This window comes from Amblyomma maculatum, chromosome 1, assembly GCF_055883805.1.
Source record: "Amblyomma maculatum isolate TAMU_Amacu chromosome 1, ASM5588380v1, whole genome shotgun sequence".
NCBI lineage: Eukaryota > Metazoa > Arthropoda > Arachnida > Ixodida > Ixodidae > Amblyomma > Amblyomma maculatum.
This window is the reverse complement of record NC_139344.1, coordinates 343,144,344-343,169,855: the sequence shown is the minus strand read 5'-3', so window position 1 is coordinate 343,169,855 and position 25,512 is coordinate 343,144,344. Positions and strand designations below refer to the sequence as shown.

At 44.1% G+C, this 25,512-nt stretch overlaps 1 protein-coding gene across 3 annotated transcripts in view; it reads left to right on the top strand.

The window, feature by feature from the left end:
• LOC146207620 (uncharacterized) overlaps positions 1 to 25,512 on the top strand; it is a 122,814-nt gene that overhangs the window by 38,254 nt on the left and 59,048 nt on the right. For all 3 annotated transcript variants that reach the window (XM_084589233.1, XM_084589238.1, XM_084589244.1), the window contains exon 2: positions 11,851 to 12,944. In XM_084589233.1, the coding sequence (XP_084445359.1) occupies positions 11,851 to 12,944 (1,094 nt within the window). The remainder of the gene's footprint in view (positions 1 to 11,850; positions 12,945 to 25,512) is intronic.

Sequence of the window (25,512 nt, the reverse complement as noted above, 5' to 3'; positions counted from 1 at the left end):
TGTTAGCAACGCATTTTACTGCCCAGCGCTGCTTGACATGTGAAAGCAGTGGAAGCAACAAGTATATCAAGCCAGGCTAGACACTGTAAGTGTTCCTCTCCCTCTCTTTCTCTGGCGGCACTTGGAAACCGTTCTATTAATGTACTGTTATAACGACTTCTGAACTGGATACGTGTTAGCAGATACAACAAAGCCACGATTTTACGTTATTCGTAAAAATGACCCCGACATGGCATATATATTTTGCTTATTTTTTAATGCGATATAGGAAATAAATAACGACAATATGAAACAAATAAACAAATAGTGAACGACTGACGCACCTATAGGACTCAGTGAGCTTTGTTATATTCATGACCTTGCTGTATATATGAAGCACGCCGCTCGTTAACTAAATGAGTTTTGGCGAGACTATAAATACCTCCAGGTGAAATCATGAGGTGAAAGTAAAGTGACCGTTTGCTATTTCATGCGATGTGTACGCCACATAATTCATGGCCAGGTGGCGTTACATGCTGCTGCTCAAAGTTAAAGGAAAGCGAACAATGGTTGAGGCCTAGTCCGATAGGCAACGTTCAGACAATTGGACTCGTACAGGCAACACTTTACTTGTTTGATTACCTTTGACTTTGAGTACTCATCTTCTACAGCTATACCCTGGTGGATGCTGCTCAGTCGCTGTTCCACTGGCGCCTTCGGAGCCGAATACACACAGCAAACACGGCCGCGCACGGCATATACATGGAAGCGCATACCTATACGTATACAATTTAGTAAACCCACGTTGATTATTTTTCGGACATGGGGGCGACATGATCAAGCGACGTTTTGTTGTTGTTCTGACATACTCCTTGGTTACTGATCACACGAGAGTTTTCCCTAAGCTTCGTTGCTTCCAACCGAACTCCTTTCTTGAGCAAATTAAAATTAAAATAGTATAAAAACAGCAACAGTATTCTGACCGATTGGGATGTCGTGGGAACATTACCGATCGGTATAGTATAATGGATAGTTTCGAAAAGTGGGGGCAGCCTTTCGTCTAAAATTGGACGTAGCTCGATTGATGATGACGATGGCAGTTGAATGGAATCTTTCACCCCCTTTTACTTTATGTATAGTTATCAGTTATCGTGCCATTATTTTTTGTAGGTTATACGTTAAACCAGTTCACAAATGCAAGCCGAACAACTTCACCTGATGTCCTATTGTCGGTATCTGTACTGCCGCACATTCGCCCTGGATGACAGAAAGACGACGTTTTGCAGGTTCGGTAAGAGCTGACAGTCGATGAGCTCAGCGACGGTGGAATGCTAGCTTTCTCATCATCCACCTCCTCCTGTTCCCCTGGCTTGAATCGCGGGATTTGGCTGAGAGATTTGGCTGAACTCACCTTTTATATTCATCGTGATGAACTCCGCCATCATTTCGGTCACTTCGATGCTAGTAGATTGTGGCTTTGGCGATGGATGTAGCTGGGCTTAACCGTCGACGTATACGCTCTCGGCACGGCCGGCGCACGAGGTGCAACGAGACCGTCTGGGCTCCGTGCGCTCGCGCTCTTGTGACCGATGTTTCTGTACAGGCCGACACAGCGCTAATCAGTCCTGCTGTCACCGAAAATTACGGTTCTGTGTATCAGCGGACTCATAAAAGGACTGCGGCACGGTCATGTGTCCTGTGGATCTCGCAGAGCCGCGCGTGTGTCTTGAGATTGTCGCGCGCGGATAACCGAACAAGATAGTGGCTTTCAAGCTGTGAGGTAGCATGCGCATTCTGCTCGGCGTTTCGTATGGTGCGTTCCTCAAAGTTGCAGGCGCGTTGCGCCGGACACCTCTCTGTGCGGGAGTCCAGTGTCGAAGGTGTCGCTATAGATGACTACGCAATAGATCAGTGTTTCGTTAGTGAGCATCGTGTTCACGCATATCAGCAAGCTGGAAAAATCTAGAGTGGCAACTGATGATGTTCCACCAGCCATGTATTTCACTAAAGTAATGCTATCATGTCACATCTTTCTGCCATGTCGACACTGTCTGCGAGAGTCCCATATACGGCCCATGTGCAAAAATCAGACACTCTTGCTCTAAAACTCCGATATTAGCAAGCAGAGTAGTGCCACCTGCGGCGTACGGACGACATGACAGCAGGTGCATAATGGCTGTGATTGAGATAGAAAAGATGGTAGGAACTATTAACAGCTGATAGCACGCTTTCTAGGTGACACCACACCACTATGGCAACATTTTATGGATGGATATATAGATATCGACTCCAACATTTGCAGTTTTGTGAGTTTTAGAATTAAGGTATAGCTGATACCGTGAGCACAGCTGCATGGGGCCGACTGCGCGAGAACAACCCGTATTTTTCACAAAACCGCTCTGCGCATGCGCGCTCGGGTGCATGCATCCCCGGCCGCAAGGTCGCGTCTCGATGGAAGCGGTATACTGCCAAGACCCCGGTCGTATATAGCTGCATGTCAACAGTACGTGTACTCCGCACGTGAAGGAAGTCTTTATAACAAAATCTAGAGATGGAAAATCTGCTATTGCAGGTCCCCACGTGAAAGGCAATTTACGCGCCTTAAATTACGACTTGCATACACCTTGTGTCAGGGAGAATACCTTTCCATCATTTCCTTTCTTTTGTTTTCAAACCAGGTGATCGAAATTTCCTGGTCGCGTTAAAATCTGCCGGACACCAAATAAAGTTATTCCTCCTCCTCCTCCTCCTCCTCCTCCTCCTCCTCCTCCTCCTCCTCCTCCTCCTCCTCCTCCTCCTCCTCCTCCTCCTCCTCCTCCTCCTCCTCCTCCTCCTCCTCCTCCTCCACCCGGCCGGCGCCCCTCATATAGCCTGAGTTGTGGCGTTAAACCCAGCAGATACGCCACATGACATTAACAAGCTTACGTATATAGTACTTGTCAGTCCAGTATGGCCATTTGCAAAGAATAGATAAATACACAATCTTCTACGTTTGAGACAGCAGTGTATGTCATAACCTTGTCATACTTTGGAAGAAGTATAATTCATCTTTTTGATGGTTCTAACGTAAATTTCTACCTGCCTCAAGCGAATATAAAAACAAAAGAAAGAAAATGATGGAAAGGTATTCTCCCTCACACAAGGTGTATCCAAGTCGTAATTTAAGGCGCATAAAGTGCCTTTCACGCGGGGACCTGCAATAACAGTCGTGCCATCTCGAGATTTTGTTATAAAGACTTCCTTCAAGTGCGAAGTACACGCACTGTTGGCATGCAGCAAAAGCAACTACGTTGTGTTTTCTGTCATTTAGGTGCTGCGCGCACTGTGAAACCATCGGATGACAGCGCGAAACCAAGCGAAACCCACCCGTCGCCGCTGCAGCAGGCGCGGAGCGAACTGTTTAGGGAGCCTACATGTAGGCTCCCTAGAACGGTTGAGCAGGTCGCGCCTCTTGCGGCGGCAGAGAGCGTAACTCAAGGAGTAACGTTCCCATTGCTCCCGCGGCGATTAAGAAGGATAGCGTGCGCTCTCCCTCCGCCAGCATCGGTAGTCAACATTAATTGAGAGATGGCGCCACCAGCGGCTACATCAGACGCAGCCTCGTGGGGACTTGTTCCGCCTGCTATAGTCTTGTACGTCCTCTGCAGCATATCCCCTGCCGTAACGTGGGCGAATATTCAACCGTAATCTTGCTGGTGAGTCGGACGACCTACCTAGATACATTAGCGTGTTTTATTTTTAGCTGGCGTTGTTGTTATTGCGCGAAACTATGCCTATTTGTGTAAACACGTGTTCCTTTGTTCTCAAGAGCACGGCCCGCTGTGGTCGGCGTGAGCTCGGCAACGCGCGCGACGAGGGGTCGGCAATTTTCAACAGTCAGCCGCGACTAAGCGGAGAAAACGCATTTAGTCCCCTATTATAATCCCATTCGGTTGCTCACCATCAGCAAAAGATAGGTTGCTCCTATGATGAACTAGATTCTAGTTCACTGTAGTTGCTCCCCTATTCAAATCACTGTCCAGGCACGCTAAGCGCTCCCTGGCCGAGGAGATTATAGTTTTTTTTTTATATATATAACCTCCTTGTTCTTGATCTTTGCAGATGCGGGTTTATATGAGGGTTAGGGAGGAAGGCGGTGGACGCGTGGTTGCCCCTCCCCAAAAAAGTTTGGTTTTGAAAACTCATTTAGGCCAATTGTCGCAGCTTTAGAGAAAAATCTTCGGGGTCTGACTTTTTGTCGGGACCTTTGCGGCGTTGCTAATCCTCAGTATACCTATGAAAAACGAACAATGATTTAGGGAGAGCCTCAGCCCGCAAGCCAATGAGGAACGGAATTAAATTGGTGCGATGAGGAACGGAATTAAATTGGTGCGATGAGGAACGGAATTAAATTGGAAACACTGTCGTGCTCCTTATTCCAAATTTGCAATACATAATCAATCTAGTACATGCATACTTGAACTGTTAGAAAAGTAACTACGTCGCTTACTGAAGTTCTTTCTTTCTTTCTTTTTTTTTTTTTGACAGCATGCGCGAATATAACGGGAGCTGAGGCTAGATGATCAAAATGTAACATAGAAGGCACTATTTTAATAGTATAGCGATAGAAATTTTCTAACAAGGCCCATGTTACCATGGGAAACGCTACAGATCTGGTTCCCGGGAGTAACGCACGGTATAGTCTAGCAGTAACAATGCTCCAGCGATAAAATTGGTGCAATTTTTTTTTATTAGGCTATTGAACTCCTTGGTTTTAGACTCCGAGTAGCCACTCTACTGCTGAGTGTGCTTACATCACGAAAAAGGTATTGTTTCAGCACCACTCCTTATCTCGACGCTGCAGACGATTTTAGTCGGTTAAGCGATGATTGACCGAGATTCCTTGAAAAAGAAAAATTCCAAATTTCAGAAAAACTTGTCCATTGCATATCAACGTATAGGCTGTAATATGCACACTGCCACTTCTACCTTTTAACTAAGACAATATAGACAGAATCAGTCAGGCAACTACAGAGAGCTGGGAGGCGGCCATATCGCTGTAACCTGGAAACCCATGCGGACCCTATAAAATCCAGAAAGGTCGCGCAGCGGCAGTGGCCAATGGGCTCCCGAAATAGGGACTGACAACAACTGACCCAGTTGTTGTTCTCCTCTAATTTGATGGCCAAATTAGAGGACGAATAAAATCTTGCTAAGATTTTGTTAAGGCCAGCAGAGAAGCCAAATCCAGTTAGGAACCATCAGTTGAAAGTAAAGATAAGTGTAGAGGTTCAACTATCCATAAACCAAGATTAACGAGCATCAGCCTTCCGTCGCAGTCGCTGCTACCGCTTCAATCTTGGCTCGCTTCCGCGCTTGGTAAGCTTCTTAGCAACCGGGGCTAGTGTGGCTTCTCGTTGTTTTATGGTCTCGGCCACCTGACTGGCACGGCCGCGGTCTTTAGCGAGGGGGCGTATGTGTATGGCGTATTTACCAATAGGTAAATGAAGGAGTAGCGCTGGCGGAACTTCATGAAGAAGCCGATGTTTACTGCACAGCGTGAGAGAATATTGCAGTTTTACACGAGGCGTGATCGGCTGCGGCGATAGTATACAGTGCTCTCGTGCCCGGGCACGGCGATGAAGACGATGATGTTTGCTGCACAGCACAAGAGTTCAAGGTCACAACTGCATCATCAATTGACCTTGAGGTTTGTGTGTTTGAGGAGTATAGAGCTAACGCTCTGAATTTGCAAAAGAACGCAACTAAAATAAATTGAACACAATCTGGACTCAGTTAGATTCTCAGGATTCTGACTGGCAATCAGGCCACTATACCACTATCGCAACTGCAGCACATCGGAAGAATAATTACTTTTTCGTTTTGCTTCGTCAGTTATGTGAGCAGCGCGCATCTAGTCCTGATGCATTAACGACAAAAAACAATTGTGGAATAGGCTCCTGTGTATATTTGCTGTCGGAGATCAACCGCCCTCCTATTATCTGCCTTATTGCGTTTACAGCCCAATCTCGCAATAAACAGTCTAAACTGACTTTCGCTACCCTCTTAAGGCACAATTCCATGTGATTATTTTTTCCTAACTTGTTGGGCACCTTACTCTACCAAAAGCCTCGTGTATCGTAGCATTCCCGCGGAGCCAGGAAAACTTGACTTTATTGTATTGTACAAGCTTGAAACGCCAACGTACTTCGCTTTTTACAGCGGTAGCTTCTTTGCGGATTTGCTATATAAAGTTAGTGTGACGCTGCATTTCATCTAACAAAGGCATGCCGGGGTGATGCTGGCATATGTGGTGGTGCAACAAAACCTATTGCTGGTGCTAACAGCAGGCCGAGATAAATTGTGCACGACTCTAAAGCGTACAGACTCAACGAGATATCACCGTTGAGAACAGGCAATATATATATCAGAAATAATAGTTGACGAAAAAATTGAGCCTTGATTCTGATATAAACACCAAAAAGTATAAACCTCATGTTTTACTAATGCCATTCATGTGAAACCCGGCCCGATTTGTAAGTGGTGAATCAAGTGTCGATGTGGGTTTTAGACTTTCCCTGCCTCTTCAACTGTGAGCGATACGTGAGTTGAGAGGCTTTTTTTCTTTAACTCTTCTGAATCTCCAGGTCCTGAATAAGTTTAAATAACTTTCAAAACAATCAATTATTACTATTTATTTGCATTCAAGGTTAATTTTATGTGTAATTTCAAGTATATCGTCATCGACAAGTATACACTAAAAAAAAAAAAAGAGGGAGCTAATTTTATTTTTTGAAAATTCAGCAACGTTCAAGGATTCTAATTTATCAAATTTTCACGTAATGCAGGCTAAGCATGCATGCGCTAGCCTTTAAAATAATGCATTAGGACCGATCAAAATTCGGACATTGTTCAGGCTTCTCCTCAATACTTTAAAGTACTGCGGAAAAACTCGCAGCGGCATCATCACTCCCGAAATTTTAGATTTTCGCAGCCATCATTTGTGCGCTGCCATGCGTCCGTCTGATACCACCCAACAACACTTTCATGGGTTTACCTTTGGTAGAGCTTTTTTTTTTTTTTTTCACTGGTAACATTGCAAAGTCATTTGTGAGGCCATAATTTTATAATTGCAACTGTACACTGCGGGGAAGCCTGGACTATGATGCGGATCTTTTCGGCAGTTACCGCTGAAACTGCTGGCGCTAAAAGGGAATCGCATTTCTTAGGGCAACAAGTTTCACGTAATTCATCCATTTAAGCTCATCGAATTAAGACCTCCCTATTTTCCCTCAAGTAAAATATATCTTTACTTCAGCAACATTCGAGTTATAATACTGCGAAGTTGTTTTCCTAAACGAAACTTGTACCAAAGAAACAGAACTAAATGGGAAAGAAGTTAAACGAGAGGAAAAGTTGCAATCGTGACAGGCTGTATTGTTTGGCTTCACTGCAAGCCATATGATGAAAGCAGGTTAGGCTGCCCTGTACGTCAGTTTTGTACTGTGACAAAAACATTCAAATGCCCACATTTGTATGACTATAAGCCCGGTAAATGTACAGACACGAATCCATGTGACTGAAATTATATTTCACACGTCAGACGTTGTCGTAACCATAACCTGCGAAAATATTTTTTCCAGAAATTTTGGAAGATGATGAGGAGTGCTAATGAATAGAATACTTACTGTTTGTGCAGAGTCGACTTCATATTGGGAGGGAGGGAGAGAGGGATGGCGGGAGGGGGAGGGGAGGTCATTACGTCGGCTAGTGAACGGGTGGCCTATATAAATATACTAAAATAATAACTATATTGTTGGTCAAATATTTAAGGGAATCCCCCAAGGTGGAGTAGATTTGTAATAATGAGGGATTCCCCTAAATATTTGACCAACATCATTGCCACTTCGAGTTATAGATCAATTCGCTCTCGCCCTACCATCTGATCTGCTGACCGTCCTGGTTAGCTCAGTCGGTAGAGCGACTGCCCCGAAAAGGCGGTGGTGCCGAGTTCGATTCCCGGATCAGGACGAATTTTTCTTTAACTACGAAGTTTCTGAGAAAGCTGTATAGCTTTCCTTTGTAGCCGTATGGCTGCGCTTGGGTAGATGCAATGAGTAATTACTCCCTTATAACTATATTGTTAAATAAGGATTGATTTCCTTCTCTTGTTTTTTGTACGCTGTTGGGCGTCCTCACGCCAAGCATGCAATGATTTCCGGGTCGCCCGACGCAGCTTCTCGCAGTATCCGAAGATGCCGCGCAGTGTACGTGCGCTCATCTTCCGCTTCTTCAACCGTGGCGCATGTGACTAGAGAGCGTACACGCGCAGGTTTATATTTTTAACTGTACAGTTAGCCACGTGATCATACGGAGTCAGACGCGAGGATGGAGAACCGATGCAGTGGAGGGGACTGCCGAACGGTTTGCGCATGCACAGTAAGGCTGCATAACTAGGCGCGTGACGTCACGAGTTGGCGCAGCGAATGAACACCCGCAGAACGGCAGTTGATTGCCATGGTTACGGCGCGTAGTTGAGACCTAGGACAAGCACGTCGAAACTCGCTTCTACTAGCCTAGTGTAGCTTTCACTATCAGAAATGATCCTAAATGCCTTTCTTTGTGAAAGTGGTTGTTGACTCCCTTTGTATATCATAAAGAGCCCATAATTTTGCGCCCATTTGTTTGCTGATATTTCCCCTAGGCACACGCCCTACCTGTCACACACACCTAAGATGAGTGCGTCAACACGCCCACGGAGAGAATATAAGGACACAGGTACTCACTTCAAACCGAACACAGAGCAAAAAAGTGTACCAGAAAAAATTGCTAATAGTACAACGAATGACAGAATAAAAATTATTAAAAAAAAGTAATAATAGAAACAATAAAAAATATAGGCATATACAACGAGGCAAAAACAAAACACCCGGCATACACGCTGCAAACTAGCATTCACGTTTCTCTCTGTAGGTTGCAGTGTGTATTGTGGGTGTTTTTGTTTTTGCCTTCATACATGTTTTAATTTTTTTTTTTGCACTCATGTTAGCTTTGTATTCATATCGCCTTGCCCAGACACCTACCGGTTAGTTGTTTAGCTGAGGTTTTGTAATGATTGGTGCTTCTTTTCCTAGTGGTAACAACTGCGCATCTCCTTTGAATGCTGTTGGCTTCTTTTCCTTCTAAAAGAAGAAAGCTTTTTTTTTTTTTTTTTAGTTTGTACTTATGGTATATATCTATTTTCTTACCGCAAGGATATAGTGTGGTACAGTGTTGTCAATGAGTCTTCATCTCTCACAGTAGTCTGAGTCAACTTTCAGTTCCTACAAGTATTTGAGAACTTTACTACGAACCGTTGACATTTAGTATAAGGCAGCGGGAAGCACGGTGCTCAGGTAAGCATGGCAGACTTCCTACAGGCTCTATGCAGACATGTGCAGCTCAGTGGTGACATTTTCCTTAATGATATAATATCGTTTTTTTTTTCCTACTACTGTCAGTATACAGGGCTTGGACCTCAAGGTGTTGTCAGGTAATACGACTTCAACGCGACGTTGTCCGGCGTCAAAGTTGTTGTCGACTGTTGTCGTCGCAGGCGCTGTCGGCACTGTGAACAACAAACAAAAAAGAAAGCAGTACAAATTGGCGGGTCACGATCCTTGCACTGATTGGTAGACGGGCTGTGGGACGTCACGAGACCATACAGCATGTTGGTAGCTCCTGTCAACCCGGGTAGCTCCTGTGGTGATAATCGAGCACGGGACCTTTGGATCCCTGATCAGACGCACAACCGATACATGTTATTGCACGTATGCCACGTTCGTGTGTACGACTTGGTTAAAGTAGGACTTTGTATACGTATATGTCGTGTGGTCTTGCACATAACGTGGTATATTTCGGCTGTATGTTAATGAGTACATGCGAGATAACAGATGGCCTGTATACGTGATTTCGACAGAATGGAGCCCAGTTCAACATTCAAGGGAAAGGGCGATTTTCGAGAAGGAAGGACGAAAATATCCTCTGCTCTTTTCCTCGATGGTGTTACTCTTTCCCTCAATTTAACTCGACTGTTCGAGTTCATGTAAACGTAGCAAGAAACACTAATTAATAAACTAGCTATGAATTATCAAGTGCATGTACGTGTATGAGGATCCACAAGGGGCGCTGCGGACGAAAACTATTAACACTCAATACCAACTTTTACTTGGGGTGATACAGAGACGTTATAGCATAAAGTATACCACCCACCCAAGTACCCACCGGGAAGCTCGTTTTCAGCCTATACTTCCGGTTTACGAACGTTTTTGAGCCACCTGTGAGTAAATGTGGATGTTCGAAGCAATATGGCCTTTATTTGTGGATTGTTTTAATCGTACGGTCACCTATAGCTCTTAGCTCTTTAAAAAAGAGCTGTATTTCCGATAAAATAATGCCCCCTCCAACCCACTCCCTTCTCCGGTACACTGCGTTGTGCCGCTTGAGCCCAAACAGATCTGATTGAGTGATGTTTCGGACAGTCGTTCTCAAAAGAGACAATATCATATCATAGCTGTGTCTGCATGTTAACTCTGAATAAGCAACCTTAGCTTAAAACCGTTTCTCCTTGAGAAAGCTGGCTACCGCACAGGCACGTCATTCGGTGCATTGTTCACTTGAACGTCGAGATCCTAAGACATCTTTACTGGAGTGATGCTGACTTGCTTTCAGATTTTCGATTTCGCAACTATACCACATAGCATCTCACTCTTTTGCTCACAATGGTTCTCTTGCGTGTTTCTCAGCTTTATTTCACGCATTTCAGCGAACATTTTGAAAAAATTCATTGGAGGGAGTTCGAAAGCGAAATGGGGAAAAAAATGTTGTTTTTTTTTAAATTTTTTTTAGAAAGAGGCTTCTGAGCCGCAAAAGACATAATTTACTCTAGAAACTCTTACCAAGTCCTAACTACAAAAATTCCAAAAGTGCAAGTAGCCCCATACGAGCGGACAATGAGGAAGCATGGCCAATTTCAATGGTGGTCCATTTGGAAATCACCACTTAGTTGGCAGGTCATTTTGAGCACCGACGCCGGCATGTGCTGACACATGCCTGTTTTTAGCCGTTTCGGAAAGTGTTCGCCGAGAAAAGCCCGGTATACCTGCATCGCCCATTAGTACCTAATACTTAGCCAGTGATGCTTTCTTTTGCAATTCAAAACATCTTAAAGGAAAGCTACTATTTTACACGTAGACTCTTACCTTACGATGAAAGGTTTTGAGCACCTGATATATACTAGCCAATATGTTTCCGCGATATTCGCATATATGTTTAAAGTGTTGCAGTCGTTTTCACTAACCTTTCGTGTTTCCTAATGTACTTAATCTTCATATACCTATCATTTAGAAAGATATTTAGCTTTGTTTTCGCGCTGATAATTTCTGTCCTTGATAAAAGTACTTTCAAGAAATTTACAAGGCTCCTTTCAATTTAGTGACCGATATTTTTGTAGTTCGAAGCATTAGCAAGTCAAATAATCGAAATAATTAAATATCTCATACGATAAAACTATGAATGGGTTGCAGAAAGTTTAAGAATTTTTTCCTTGGCATTATAAGGCAATGATCGGATTCATCAATGTTTGTATAAGACAAATGAAATTTCCATTGAAGATTCTGCTTAACCTCTAAATTAGTACATTCATTTTGTTTATTTTAATGAGTTGCATGTAACTGCAGCTAACATAGTTTTATATTGCATATAATATAATATGGTCAGAAAAGAAGGAATTCCAGCTTCCATATAAATTCGCAACTCTGTCGCTAGCAGTATCAAAAAGTAAACACGAAAAGAAGTACAGAACGGCTGACAATGTCCTCATGTATGTAACTTTTTCTTTTCTTCACTGCGCAGGGCGATGGAGCAAGAGCTGCAACAGAAGGCTGCCCAGCAAGCGGCTCAACAGGCTGCGCAGCAGGCTGTTCAGCAAGCCGCTCAACAAGCAGCTCAACAAGCCGCCCAACAAGCTGCTCAGCAAGCCGCTCAACAGGCCGCACAGCAGGCAGCGCAGCAAGCCGCCCAGCAGCAGCAGCAGGTCGTCCACCAGGTGGCGACACCAGTCTCGTCGCAGTCGCAGGCACCGCCGGCGGCCTCAGCGGCCTCGCAGCAGCAACAGCCATGGTCCCCCGCAGCCAGGGGCGGAGCGCCTTCCCCAGAAGTTCCCCAGGTTTCCCTGTGCGGCGGCGTTGCCACATCGGGGGCAGACGCGGCCGAGGCGTCACCCACCGCTGAGGTCACGCCCCCTTCGGCGGCCGAGGCCCCTCCCCCGAGCGGCTCCCCGTCGGGTCCGCAGGGCCCCACACCGGTGGCCGTGACATGCAGCTTCGCGCCGGGCGACGAGCACAGCCCCGCGAGCATCAGTAGCCTGAAGGCCCTGAACCCGGTGGACGCCCTGCCGCCGGCGGGCGATGACAAGGAGCTGCTCTATCAGTCGCTCGGCTCCTCCACCATCATGGTCAGCACGTACGGCACACCCCAGTACGCGCAGGGCTACGCTGTGGCCAGCTCCTCGCCCTACCCGAACCGTCAGACCGAGCAGGTTTACGTCAAGGCGGCCGGCGGTGGCCTCAGCCCGCCGGCGTACGCCACGGCGCACCAAGCCCAGGGAGGCGAGTTGGGAGGCTCGCCGCCTTCTTCCATGTACTCGCCGCTGAGCATGTACATGCCTCAGGCCCAAGCGTGGCAGGCCGGAGGTGCCCAGACGCTCGAGACGACGGCGACGCACAACGGCTACGCTCTGCAGCCCGCGCTCAGCCCCGGCTCGGCGGCGGCGCTCGTCGAGGATGGACGCGGCGGCGGAGCAGCGGCCAACGGCTTCGCGCCTTTCCCTGCACAGTACGTTCGCTCGGACATGCCGTGGCCTGTGTACGACAACAGTGCGTCGCTGGCCGCTATGCCGCAGCACGCCGCCTACGCCACGGACTCCATGGGCCGGATACTCTCGCCCGGTGAGCCCCCGCCCCCTGCTTGCTTATCGTACCACGCCGCCTTATCTTTCGGCGCACGGCGGCCCATTGGGAGCCGCGCTGGCCCTGATAGCTGGGCACGTTCCCGGCGCGATAGCGTGCGCGCCAGCATGCCGGCCCACTTGGTGGGCTGTCGTCGAACGGAGGAGCGATAGAGCGTCGGCGTAGGGTCTTCATTATCCGGAGTCAGCAGATACGCCCATCAGCTGATGAGCGCCGGAGGGAGAGGCGACTGACGATCTGTTCCGCGTGGCTTCCCTGTGATTTAGGATGCACTGCGACGAAGGCGGCAGTTTGAGAGCGCCTTATCTCCGCGTGCTTGGGCAACTTACGTAGCGCACATGTACGATTAGGCGTATTCAGTTGTCGGCGAACATTTGCAGAGCGAGTGATTCAGAGAAGATGCCTCAGTTCGAACGTTGGACACCACGGTGTTTTCCGGCATTCGCTATAGTCGTGCAGAATTATCAGCTCTGCATCGGCATAAGCATGTCACCTATAACCTGTCGCGTCGCTGGACCGCGGCCAAACGCTGTCGGTGTTTCACTGCCGCTTCGATTTTACGCGGCAAACTTGACACAGCGCTCAAAAGCTCTTATGGTTCATTGACCTATCTGTGACGGCTTGTATAGAGAGAGGGCTTTTAGGTTGCATGTGAGCGGGATTACTGTGGCTACCTCCTCTTAGCGCTTATTGTTTTGCATGCTCATTGTGATAATGTACACTCATCATTCGTTCTTTATCTGTGATTACGTAACCACGGCGTTTGTAGGAATGATGGATGCGTGTGTAAAATAATTGTACGCCTATATTTATGATCACTTTTGAAATAGTCTATGGATCTAGGTGGTTTGGGTGTTTGGAACTAGATAGATTCAGTGTAGGTATGTTTATAGAGGCATTGCACAGGAGGTATACATGCTCCTCAAGCCTTTACTCGGCGCCCGGTGGCAGTAAAAAAAAAAAGGGGGGGGGGGGGGGGGTGCAAGTCGCCTAAATTTGCAGTATCGTCAATAATACGAAAATACGACTATGTACATACATGGCGTATGCACGTGTGTTCACTAGAAAGAGAAACTAAAAAGAGGGGTATCGTATGTCTCCATAAGAACAGTTGCATGCCAATGAGGAATGTTAAGACTTCATTTTGTTGTATTCGATAAACAGAGCAGTTTGTTTATTTCTGGTCCTAAGGGTATACTATACCATAGCTTGTGGAACGGGGTTAGACTCTAATTACTGTTCCAGCACACGTAACTAGCAAGTCACATGAAAGGATACAAAACAGCTTGAGGTATAGCAGGCGAAGCATGAAGCAATGTATGAGGGTTGCTAAAGTGCGGTTATCGAGCTAATCATTAGTTGTGGGAATGTATATTCTAATATAGTTAAGGTAACTTCGTAGTCTGCTGACTATATTCCATTCGTCGATGCATAACAACAACAAGTTCTTCGTGTTTGCAAAAATATGATCGCGTTAGCGCTGTCTGTATACGCGTGCAAATGCAGAATTTCAATTTATCGCTATAGATCTTGAGCAATAATCATGGGACGATGTTGCAGCTTGTAACTTCCACATGCGATGTCTGGTTTAAACATTTTCGGCTATATAAGGGATCGTGACTGGTTTCTGAAAAGTCGCAGTGGCAAAAAAGAAAGAAAAAGCCAAATATTGTCGCGCCCAGTGGCATGACGGCGCTTCTGCGACGTTAGAGCTATATATGCTTATTAGCTAGTCGCCAGATTAATAACTACATCTAACATATTAATCGGAAAATGTACACGTTGCCTCCAATGTCGCATCCACGTATCTGGAGAAAGTATAAGCGCCGCAAAGTGTGTGACAGCACCAAGTAATGATGTTTCTGTTGGAACGCGTGCAGACAGGTATGAAGTAGATTTCGGAACATTTTTTCGTGTGCATAAGCATCCAGCGAGCCGCTGAATGTTCCAAGCAGTGTAGTGAAGCAGGATTTTGAACACTATTAACCCCAGTAATTACTATAGTTTAACACAAAAATTCAATCAGTGAAGGAGGGCAAAAAGAAGAGACCACACCAGGACGAGACTATAGCAACAAACGCGTTTTATTCCACGCTCACAATATATAGGGTTACATGAAAACTACAGAACGAAAAACGAGGTCAATTAACAAGACAGCGAACATGATTAGCCGTTACTATCTAAAAGCGCAAGCTCTTTTTCCCAGTCAGCACAATAAATGGTTCACTGACACAGGCTTCAGTCTTAGCGATAAGGTATACGCTTTCACGATCTCTCTTGTCCTCTGGTCGCGATGCACAAAGATTACTGTAGTTTGATGCAGTTGAGCTCGGCAGGGTTCATCTTGCTTGCGCTGTTTTTTCACATGACCTGCAAGGTGCGTTCCCGTGCCATTGTCGAATGATCTGCGATGTTCAACGTCCAGTTCAGTCGTTCAGTCGTGTCCGACTCTTCGCGACCCTATGCACCATGTCACGCCACGCTTTCCGGTCTCTCACTATCTTCCTAACATCACATAACTTCATCTGCAGTGCCTCAAGGATGCCATCTAACCATCGCGTTCGCTGCCTACCCCTTCTCCGGTGACCCTCAACCTTTCCCGACATCAAATCTTTCTCCAGCGACTCCTCTCTTCTCATCAGATGACCAAAGTAGCTGAGCTTTAACTTTAGAATTTGACCCTCCAATGAGCAGTCAGGGTTTATGGTCGACAATATCGACTGATTTGATCTTCTGGCAGTCCAAGGAACTCTCAAGAGTCTTCGCCATCACCACAATTCAAACGCGTCAATTCTTCGGCGGTCAGCCTTTTTGACAGTCCAACTCTCGCATCCATACATCACAACTGGAAAGACCACAGCACGAGTTATACGGATCTTGGTTGGCAGACTACTGTCTCTGCTCTTTACTAGGCAGTCAAGGCTAACCATTGCTCTCTTTCCCAGAAGCAGGCGTCTCCTAATTTCGTGGCTGCAGTCTCCTTCCGAGGTAACAGATGTTCAACGAGGTGCATGTTAATACAGCGACCTATTTGGTCGATACGCTTGTTTTGTGTAGCCTCTTCTTTTAGTGTGCTATTCTTTTTGCGCTTTAGTTTCCTTTGTCAATCAGTGATATCATCCCCTGTGACCCAGTGCTGTGTATAACATTTGGCACACACACGCAAAAAAAAAAAAAAAAGGACCAGATAGTATATTGGCATATTTCAATAGCGAATTAATTGAACAGTCTGCCTGGACGCTGACTATATCTTAATATTAACGGCTAGAGAATTCATTTGGCAGTCCTGATTCATTAGCATTGCCAAAACGAAGGCGCATTGCAACTGTGTCTAATAATCGCAGACATGTTTTAACGTGAAGCTCTGTACCGCCTGCGTTCTAACAAATGCGTAACACGCTAATTATATGCAACTACCACAGTGCGCGATAAGGGCCAACATCCATTAAGACGCTTGACGTTGTGCCACATTTCACACATCTGTCGTTCTAGGTCAAGCATATAGAAAATACGTTCGAGCCTTAGTAATAAACAATTGCAGACGCGATAAGGTTGTCGTTACCGAAAGTTCACCTGCGCTAACTACCTTTATTTTCTTACTTTTCATTTGCTTTCACGCTTTTGTGTGAAGGGGTCGACTTTGTGACAATTAAGCTTTCTTCGGTTATCGAAGTCTTTCTTACCGGAACAAGCTTAGAAAAAGAAAATACAGTTGTGAGCAATCAAATATAAATTACGCCTTAAATAGAAATCACCTTTAGTAAGGGCAGAAAAAAAAAATCGCACTGGTAATTTTGCTCAGGCGGACCATTAAATACAATATGAAGTAACATGAAACATTCGTCGAGTGTTTCAGTCCTCATTAGAGCAGCATGCAGAACAGACTGAAGAAGAAACCGACCTAACTCCACTCCCAACCCCTCTTCTCCCCAGGTGATAGCACGTTTTTTTAGGCTTCCATACTATAGAGGCACAGGGGGTGAAGTATGGGTGGCATTGCTTTGATCTTCATGATCTGTTACTCTGCCCTAATGATGACCAAAACATCAGAAGAAGGCATTTTCTTTTTTTGTAGGTTGTAGAACAATGGACTCATTTGATGGAAAAGCTTCGAGCGTAGTTATGCTTAGAGAAGTAGGCAAATTATGGTGAAACAGATTAAAATGGATTAAAAGTGATGTGAGAGGTGTAGAACAGTGGTTAAAAGCATAGAACGTACGCGTTTCAAGTTAATTTCAAATACGAATAATTAAGAAAATGCGAGAAAGTGCGCGTTTTGGCCATATGCATGCTACCGCAAATCCATATGGATTCATGATGTTAGCGGGACCGTACGCTAATTTTTTTTTTTTCATACTGTTGCATTTGGGTCAGGACCATTGCTACTTACTGCAGGTTTTCAAAGTTCGTCTCAAGTTTCGTTCTCTGGAGCAACTGCCTGTGTACAGACTCCTAAAATAAAGCGAGAAGATTCGCATGTTTTCATGAAACTAAATTTGTCGCCACTGCTGTATACAACATTTCTGTAAGCACATCGAGATTTCACTCTTATAGATAAGGTTCGGACTTTAACAAGACAAAATTCTCTCGAATTGTCGAACTCGCTCTTGCACCCTTTTGAGGATACGTTGCTTTAAGATTCTATCCCGTTCTATATTTTGGTGTTAGCTGCATGCATGGTCTTGTCTTCATAAGTCCCACAGTGCCCCTTAACGGTACCTTATATAGACATCCATTTTTTGGGGGGGTATGTTTCCAGTGGGAGGCAAACAGTACCTGTTGCGGTTATCTGTCATTATTTTTTTCAATTATCAACACATGCTACGAGGCAAACAGTACCTGTTGCGGGCCGCGGCTATCTGTCATTATTTTCTCTTAGCAATGCATAGCTTATTTCCTCAGCTCATAATATTAAAATGTTGTAAGGACAGTGACTGGGGCCTTCTCATGAAGAATGCTAATACCTACGCTTCGAAGTTCTGTGCAGTGTCTGACATGGAGATGTGTTCTCGACCCCTTGGTTATTCTATACCGCTCCGGCTTCTTGAAGATGGCTGAAGTGGATTTCGCTACAAGCTTAACTGAACGCCTGCAGCAGTCATAGTCCTTCCTAATTTGAAACACAAAGGAGGTGTGTTAATGATTGCGGTTTTCGTACAAACAGAACAGGAGGGCGAGCTTATATAGATATAGACACATGTCCTCCATTACTGCTCTCCTTTCTCCGCGGGTCTGCACCTATATAGTCGATAACGCCGCGTTTCAGGTAATAAGTTCCCACGCATGTACGCTTTAGATCCCTGTGGTTTCGGTCATAGCTGTCTGTGTATACCACCGCACATATGCTTTCGGGGTTTATATAAGGCTTTATATGCTGCCCGCCCATGTGAGTTTTGTTCATTTACTTTCGTACTTTCTCAAAGATGAGCGCATTAAATTAGGCGGCTGGCAAATGAACCCGGCCCCAGAGACATGCATTGAAGTTTTGATTCTCTTTGTGCCTCCGTGTCACCGTTGACTAGATTACGGAGGCACCACAATTTAAATGTACTAATGGGCAGCCTATCTTATCTAGATTACTAGCACTTCAGTACTGCACCGCTGAAAGAGTTAACATTTTCGATCACGGCGGCTTGAAACAGTGGCGACCATCACACAAACAACAAAAATTGCCGACGTTAATCAGATGAGAAACCCGTTTCCTAAGAATGCGGTCCATATGAATTTCCTTTGCAGATATATGAAGCTTTTGACCGCTGAATTTTATTCGTTTTGTGTGCATAAAAGGGGACGAATGAGGCGTGATGGATATAGCCGAAATCCTGTCCGCCGCATTCGTCGCGCTACTGCAAAGTCCTGCCATCCCCAATTGGCTTCAAATATTTGTTTTCTTATAAGGCCACAAATACATCGCTCCGCAGCTAAACCATCAACTGCTCAGCTCTACCCTGGAGGTCTTTGCTATGTTGCAATTGGAAATTAGAAATGAACATTCTTTGCTTTATTTTTTTCCGCTTCTCGTCGTGGATGAGGAGAAAGTGTCTGCGCATTCTGCACCAGGCACTTGGTCTCAGTTTACATATCAGGTTGTCCTCTCCATAGCAGTCTATCATATGTGGTAGCAGCCACAGAATTACCTGCAACTTCCTCGCTAAATTCTGCTTCATATATATATATATATATATATATATATATATATATATATATATATATATATATATATATATATATATATATATATATATATATATATATATATATATATATATATATATATATATATATATATATATATATATATTGTAACAGCCACAGAATTGTAACAGCCACAGAATATATGAAGCAGAATTTAGCGAGGAAGTTGCAGGTAATTCTGTGGCTGTTACAATATATATATATATATATATATATATATATATATATATATATATATATATATATATATATATATATATATATATATATATATATATATATATATATATGTATATATATATATATATCCGCCTGAACCAGCCTAAAACAACCATTTGTTCATTTGTCTGTTCTGTATCCACTGGCGATCAAATCCCGTTTAAGGTGATATACAAAAACCCCATTTGAGGAAGAAATCAAGCCCTATATATCTTATCACACCCTCATCTCGCAATGTGAACTCATCAATAAGTGACATTCAAGTCTAACAATAATTATAAACTGCGTCACGTCCCTGCTTTGGGATTAACTGTGCGTTAACCACAAGGAAAGGATGATTATGAACAATTTAGTCTGTAACAATATGACGACGTCAATGCTGAGGAGCTTTAGGAACGACAGTCAAGTCCATAATGTTGCGCTCACCAGTAAATAGTCAGGTCGAAGGGTAACAATGGCATAGTTGAAAGAAATAAAAAGGCTCGAGAGAAGGATAATCACATCGGCTAACCTGTGTGTATATTGGTGCTCTATGCATATACCCTTGGAATTCTTCACATCTTTGGTGGAGTAAACACGGAAAACCCAGAACTATATACGTGATGCCTAATACTTCAAACCGAAAGTGACCAAATCTTGCAAATAATATGCGATGCGCTTGTGAATTTTCCTCCTTAGAGCGAGGCAGCTGAGGCAAGCCCCTTCGACGAAATCGAAAGCACGATACACCTTTTTTTTTTAATTTTTTTTTATCCGTCGTCATATAAAAACTTCCACTATAATTTCTTTCTTCTTTTATTTGAAATTTGAATACTTTGAAGCAAGACTGCGCACGAGTATATCGTTTTGAAGCCACTATACTGCAATTATGTTTTTTTTTTTAAATTCTAATTAGCACCATCTTCAATATGTGCGCATATGCCATGTACTCCTGCACTGAAAGCAACCGTTGGCTGTAAAGTCGTTTTGTAGTCTGACAGTTAATATTACATTCGTAACTGAATTATGTCCATAGCCGCCAGCCTGCCGGTCCACCAATGTCTGTGAAAGTAGATGTGATGCACTTATGAAACCAGGTTATTAAATGTTGCAAGCACTAAAATTGCTAAAAAAAATAAAAAGCTGAGGACGTGGACATGAGCGGTAGATAGGCTGCAGTATGCGCCTGTTTGGATAAACCTTAATATTCCCCTGAACTATTTACTATGCCCAAAACACGGCAACTTGCAGTATTCAGTAAGAAATCTGGTAAACACGACAGTGAATTGATTACATAATGTGCCAAAAATGTGACCGAAGTCATGATATATTTAATATTCCGTGTTGCAGAAAAGCCGCGGTGTCACTGTCCTCGGTATATTTGGCAGTGAGCGATCGATCCTGATTGGTCGAAAGGGTCGTGACGTCGGAATTCCCGCCCAAGGCCATGCATGGCCTTGGGCGGGAATTCCAAACGCCCCACAGCGCTGACTAAACGTTGAGTCAGGCGTAGAATGAAAATAATTGAAACTTGGCTTTTAATGCGAATAAAGGTCGCAGGGTGTCTGAAATACTTCCCTTTATAAAGTAATTGATTTCGCTTTGAGGAATATTCCGGTTTTTCGGCGGAATCCGAACATATACGTCCCTTGTGTTCAGAGCCGGGCACGCTACAGACGTTATGCATGCAAGACAAGCTTGTGTGGCTTGCATAGGAACCAGCGGGGTTTATATGCATATCGTGTGCTTATGAGTACATGCGTAGAGGACAACACGTGACTATTGAGTCATACATTTAACGCGGAGCTTAAGTGTCCCCGTGTTTTTTGTTTATTTATAAATTTCAACAGCACACAGTGCACAATGCCTGATGCAGAACAAATGGAAATTGACGCCTGACATGAGTCCTATATAACGCAGATGTGGTAGCAGACATCTGTATTTGCTTAAATAGCTATCAACCGGGTTGTTTGAGAATAAATTATGAATTCAAATTTACTATATATGAGGTTTTTGCTTTTCCTCGCTCTTATCTGCTTGGCCTTGCGAGGTCTGCTTGTCGGACACCAGCGCTTTTCCCAACCTTATGGCATCAAACAGAAAATTTGCCAACCTCTCTGCGCTTTATTGAATTTCATCAAACCTAAACCTGTTGTGTAGTAAGCTGCCCAAGAACATCTCGTGTCGCAGTTGTATGCCAAGATAACGTACGCGTTAGATTATTGCACATTTAAGTATGCATGATGATAATTTGCAGCTAAGTTTGTCATATATCTACATCTATAGTGTGCTGAGTAAAACTTTGCAGTTGAATACAATTTCTCATTCTTGATTAGTGCGATGTGTAAGGTCCACAAAGAAACGCAGTCTGAAAGTATCTTGTACTGATATAGTATTGAAGAGATATCGAAGGATTAGAGCGATGATCGATTAGATTCATTCCAAAATCTCTTTCTGGTGAGGCGGATCGAAAATCGTGTCACTTGATGTGCACGCGTCAGGGAAGGAACTACATTGATTCAACCGGCAAATAAAATAAATGAAATTTGACGTGTGCAACTTACCCATATATAGCCGAGGAATTGAAAGAAGAGCAATTGGATTTGTCTAAACAGGGAGGTAGACACTCCAGCTCATTGAAATATACTATTGCTGGGTCAATTATGAAGGTCAACCATGGCCAGACATGGGAAGAACTAGCTCATTTTCTACTCGCCTCATACGCCTTTGCTGTTATAGCAAACTCAGCAGTTTATTCCATAAATTAAAAAAAAAGGCAGTCGTTTTGCTGGCTTGTTCATTATGGCTAAGCTGACCTTGAACTCCTGCTCCTACAAGGAATTTTCCATCCCCTTTCACCCTCACCCACCGAGAAAGAAAAAAAAAATATGCAAACACAGTGTCGGGTCTGTACATATAGAGATGAAGGGTGTGGCAGGCCCTGGAATTTTCTTCCATCATCTCAACTGTAAACAGACGCCTTCTAACATCAACCTCGAAGCTGATGGCGCTCCCGAATGCAAGCTGTTGCAGCGTCGCTTTGGAACATTCTCAGTCACTTGCATGAACTAGACACTAGCTTCGACGCACAGAGGTCTTATATTGGAAGCCGCAAGCATTCATTGGTAGAGTGTTTGTCACTAATGAGCCTTCTAGCTGCCCTCCTTACCAGAACTATACTCTGCGATATTTACTTCAGCTATGTGAACGCCCATTTCAATCTCCGTATACACGAAAACGATTACTGATACGTTATGAACCTCGAGAACCGATGATAGACTTTCTCTTGAGAGCTCATAAGCGCCTTGCAAAGTATGTATACACTGGCGATTCATGCATGCTTGGTGAAGAATCGTAATTTGCATACGTAACGAGTTGTAGTTTAGTTGAATATTTGTGCTAAATTCCACTTAGTGTTTCGAATTTTTCAATGCCTGTAACATTCTGCAAGTACTGTGACATTCTCGCTAATAACATTTTTTTTTTTGTAATCAGTTAATATAATATTTAGGATTATTCGGGAACTTTCTACACAAAAAAAGGAATTTGTAGACAGCGGCATAATTTCGGAAACCTGAGCCTATAGTGGCAAACAAAGACTGTTTCGACCTGCCATTTCTGGGATGGTTGATCGCTGATTAATGTATCCCATCTAAAATTGTTTTAGCACTATCTTGAACTCTTTTAAGTATATGCCGATGGTGCTGCCGTGTGTGGCGGAACAGCAAAATGCATTCTTGCGAATGAGGTCAATACGACACTGCAAATGAGCAAGCCATGGTTTGGTCTTGGTTTGGTTTGTGGGGTTCAACGTACCAAAGCGACTCAGGCTGTGAGAGACGCCATAGTGGAGGGCTTCGGAAATGTCGACCACCTGGGGTTCTTTAACGTACTTCATCGCACAGCACACGGGCTCCTTGCTTTTCGCCTCCACCGAAAAGCGGCCGTCGCGGCCGGGATTGGATCCCTCATCCTTGGGCACAGTAGTCGAGCGCCATAACCATGCACTGCACCGCCACGGCGGGGCGAGCTAGCCATGGATGCTATAGAGTATGGAGTAGGAAACGATCCAGTGTCCCTTCAAAAAAGATATAGTTGTGTGCTTTCAAAATAGTTACTTTTCTTCATAAAGCGATCGCGGATACTTTTGGCACGTTCGATGACTGAAGGATATATATGTGTTTGTAAGTTCCTGTCAGTCACGTTCAACAGTTACACAGAAAATGTTGTGCTGCCATAGATTTTCGGCGTCGTTCCTCTGATGTTTGCCGTTCTCCCAGCGAGGATAGTACTTTCTCATGCTGCACAGAGAGAAGTGAGGAACCGCTTACAGTTACGTTTTGTTGCATTTTGACTTTACACAACCGTTCTCCTACTGTCCATTGTATCATTCATGTATCCACTACTTTTTTTCTCCTCGAACGGTTTATATAAGCTCAGTATAGGTGTAGGCTCAATTACGGGCAATAGAATTAAGCTTACTTTCTCTGTCTGGTTGTTGGTGATTATGTCTGTGAATTCACAGGCAGTCAGGCGGAAACTCCGCAAGCCTTCTATTCATCTGTGAGATGACAGAGGCGAACTTATGAGTCATTTACGGGTCAGCCTTGTAGAGGCGGTATAGGGGTGCGTGGTCCCGCTTGCGCCATTCACTTCTCGAAATCACGTTGCGGAAAAAACGGGGATCAATATGTTATCTGAAATATGACATCACCGGCGTTAATTTGCAGTATGCTAATGAGCATTCTACGTACAGTCACGTATAGATAAAAGCAAAGAGGAGAAACACCACAGGTTAACAAGGATGATTTTTAGGACGTTATTTCACCGACACTATTCAGTGGTGAATACAGCTTACATGCATCCCTCAAAATGCCAGTACAAAAATATGAAGTTAACTAGATGTTAATTAGTTACCCTGTGTGACGCAAGCTTGGAGGGTGACAAGAGCTGCTTGAAACAGTAGTAGGCATCGAACTGCCACCAATCATTTTTGAGTGAAACGACTTCCTAAAAGTCTATCCAAAGGCGGCTTGAGCTGCACTGTGTTCTTGAATTGTGTCCTTCGTGTTGTATAGTTGCTTTGTACTCTTCAATAATTTTGTTTTAATGCCCCTCCTACAATAGGGCCAACGCCTTAGCCTGAGGTATTGTTAAATAATACTAATGGATAGATAGCACTGCAGCGAGTATAGTAATGAAAATGATAAGAATGGCATTTTAAGAGACACAAAGATACCCACGTGAGGTGCATCTATCGTATACGTTAAAGTTCAAATACTCGAGCTAGGTATGTGTTGTTCAGAAACGATGGCGGCACGCAAAACAAAAAGATAAACGCGAAATAGAATTGAACATGCAGTCGAAGGTCCTGCTGGATGCATGAGGCCTCGAAAGTCTCCACAATGCATGTGTAGGATGGTTGTCCATGGAGCATCTTCTTGATTAGGGAGGAACACTGTGAGGGGCATTTGCTTGGACAGTTAGTCATGGTTATTACGATTGGAAAGAGTGCATGCCGTCCCTGGCAGTATATACTTCCATCTCTATTTCGCCTACTCCGTAAACATCGCGATTACCATGAAGTGCAAATATTGTTATGTTGGCCTAACATTGCTGAAAAAAAAAAAAATGCTACTACGGATATCATAAATAAAAGATAGATCACTTATATAACGCCACTAATGGCCCAACAGCATGGAAAACGGAATAAGTTTTTCCGGTAGTGTGGTACACGTGCAGGGCGCCTGCGCCTGCATTGAAGCTCTATCTTGGATGTTCGGGGTAAGAAACGTTTGTGGCCGGTCGCAGAAGTATATATAGGCAAAAGTGTGACTGGATGATTAGTTTAAACTCTCGATAAATCTTTCAATATACTCCTGAATATTGAATTAGAGAGATATATAGATCATCAGTAGAAACTGTTCAGAACGCACTTCCTAAAACTGTATCTATTCCTCGCTTTCTGTACACTGCTGAGTGCCTGACGTTCATGAAAAGGAGCGGACGCTCAGGCGTGTTATGCATGCATGTTGCACAGCCTGCGATGTCATCGACCAGTATATATATAAATATATATATATATATATATATATATATATATATATATATATATATATATATATATATATATATATATATATATATATATATA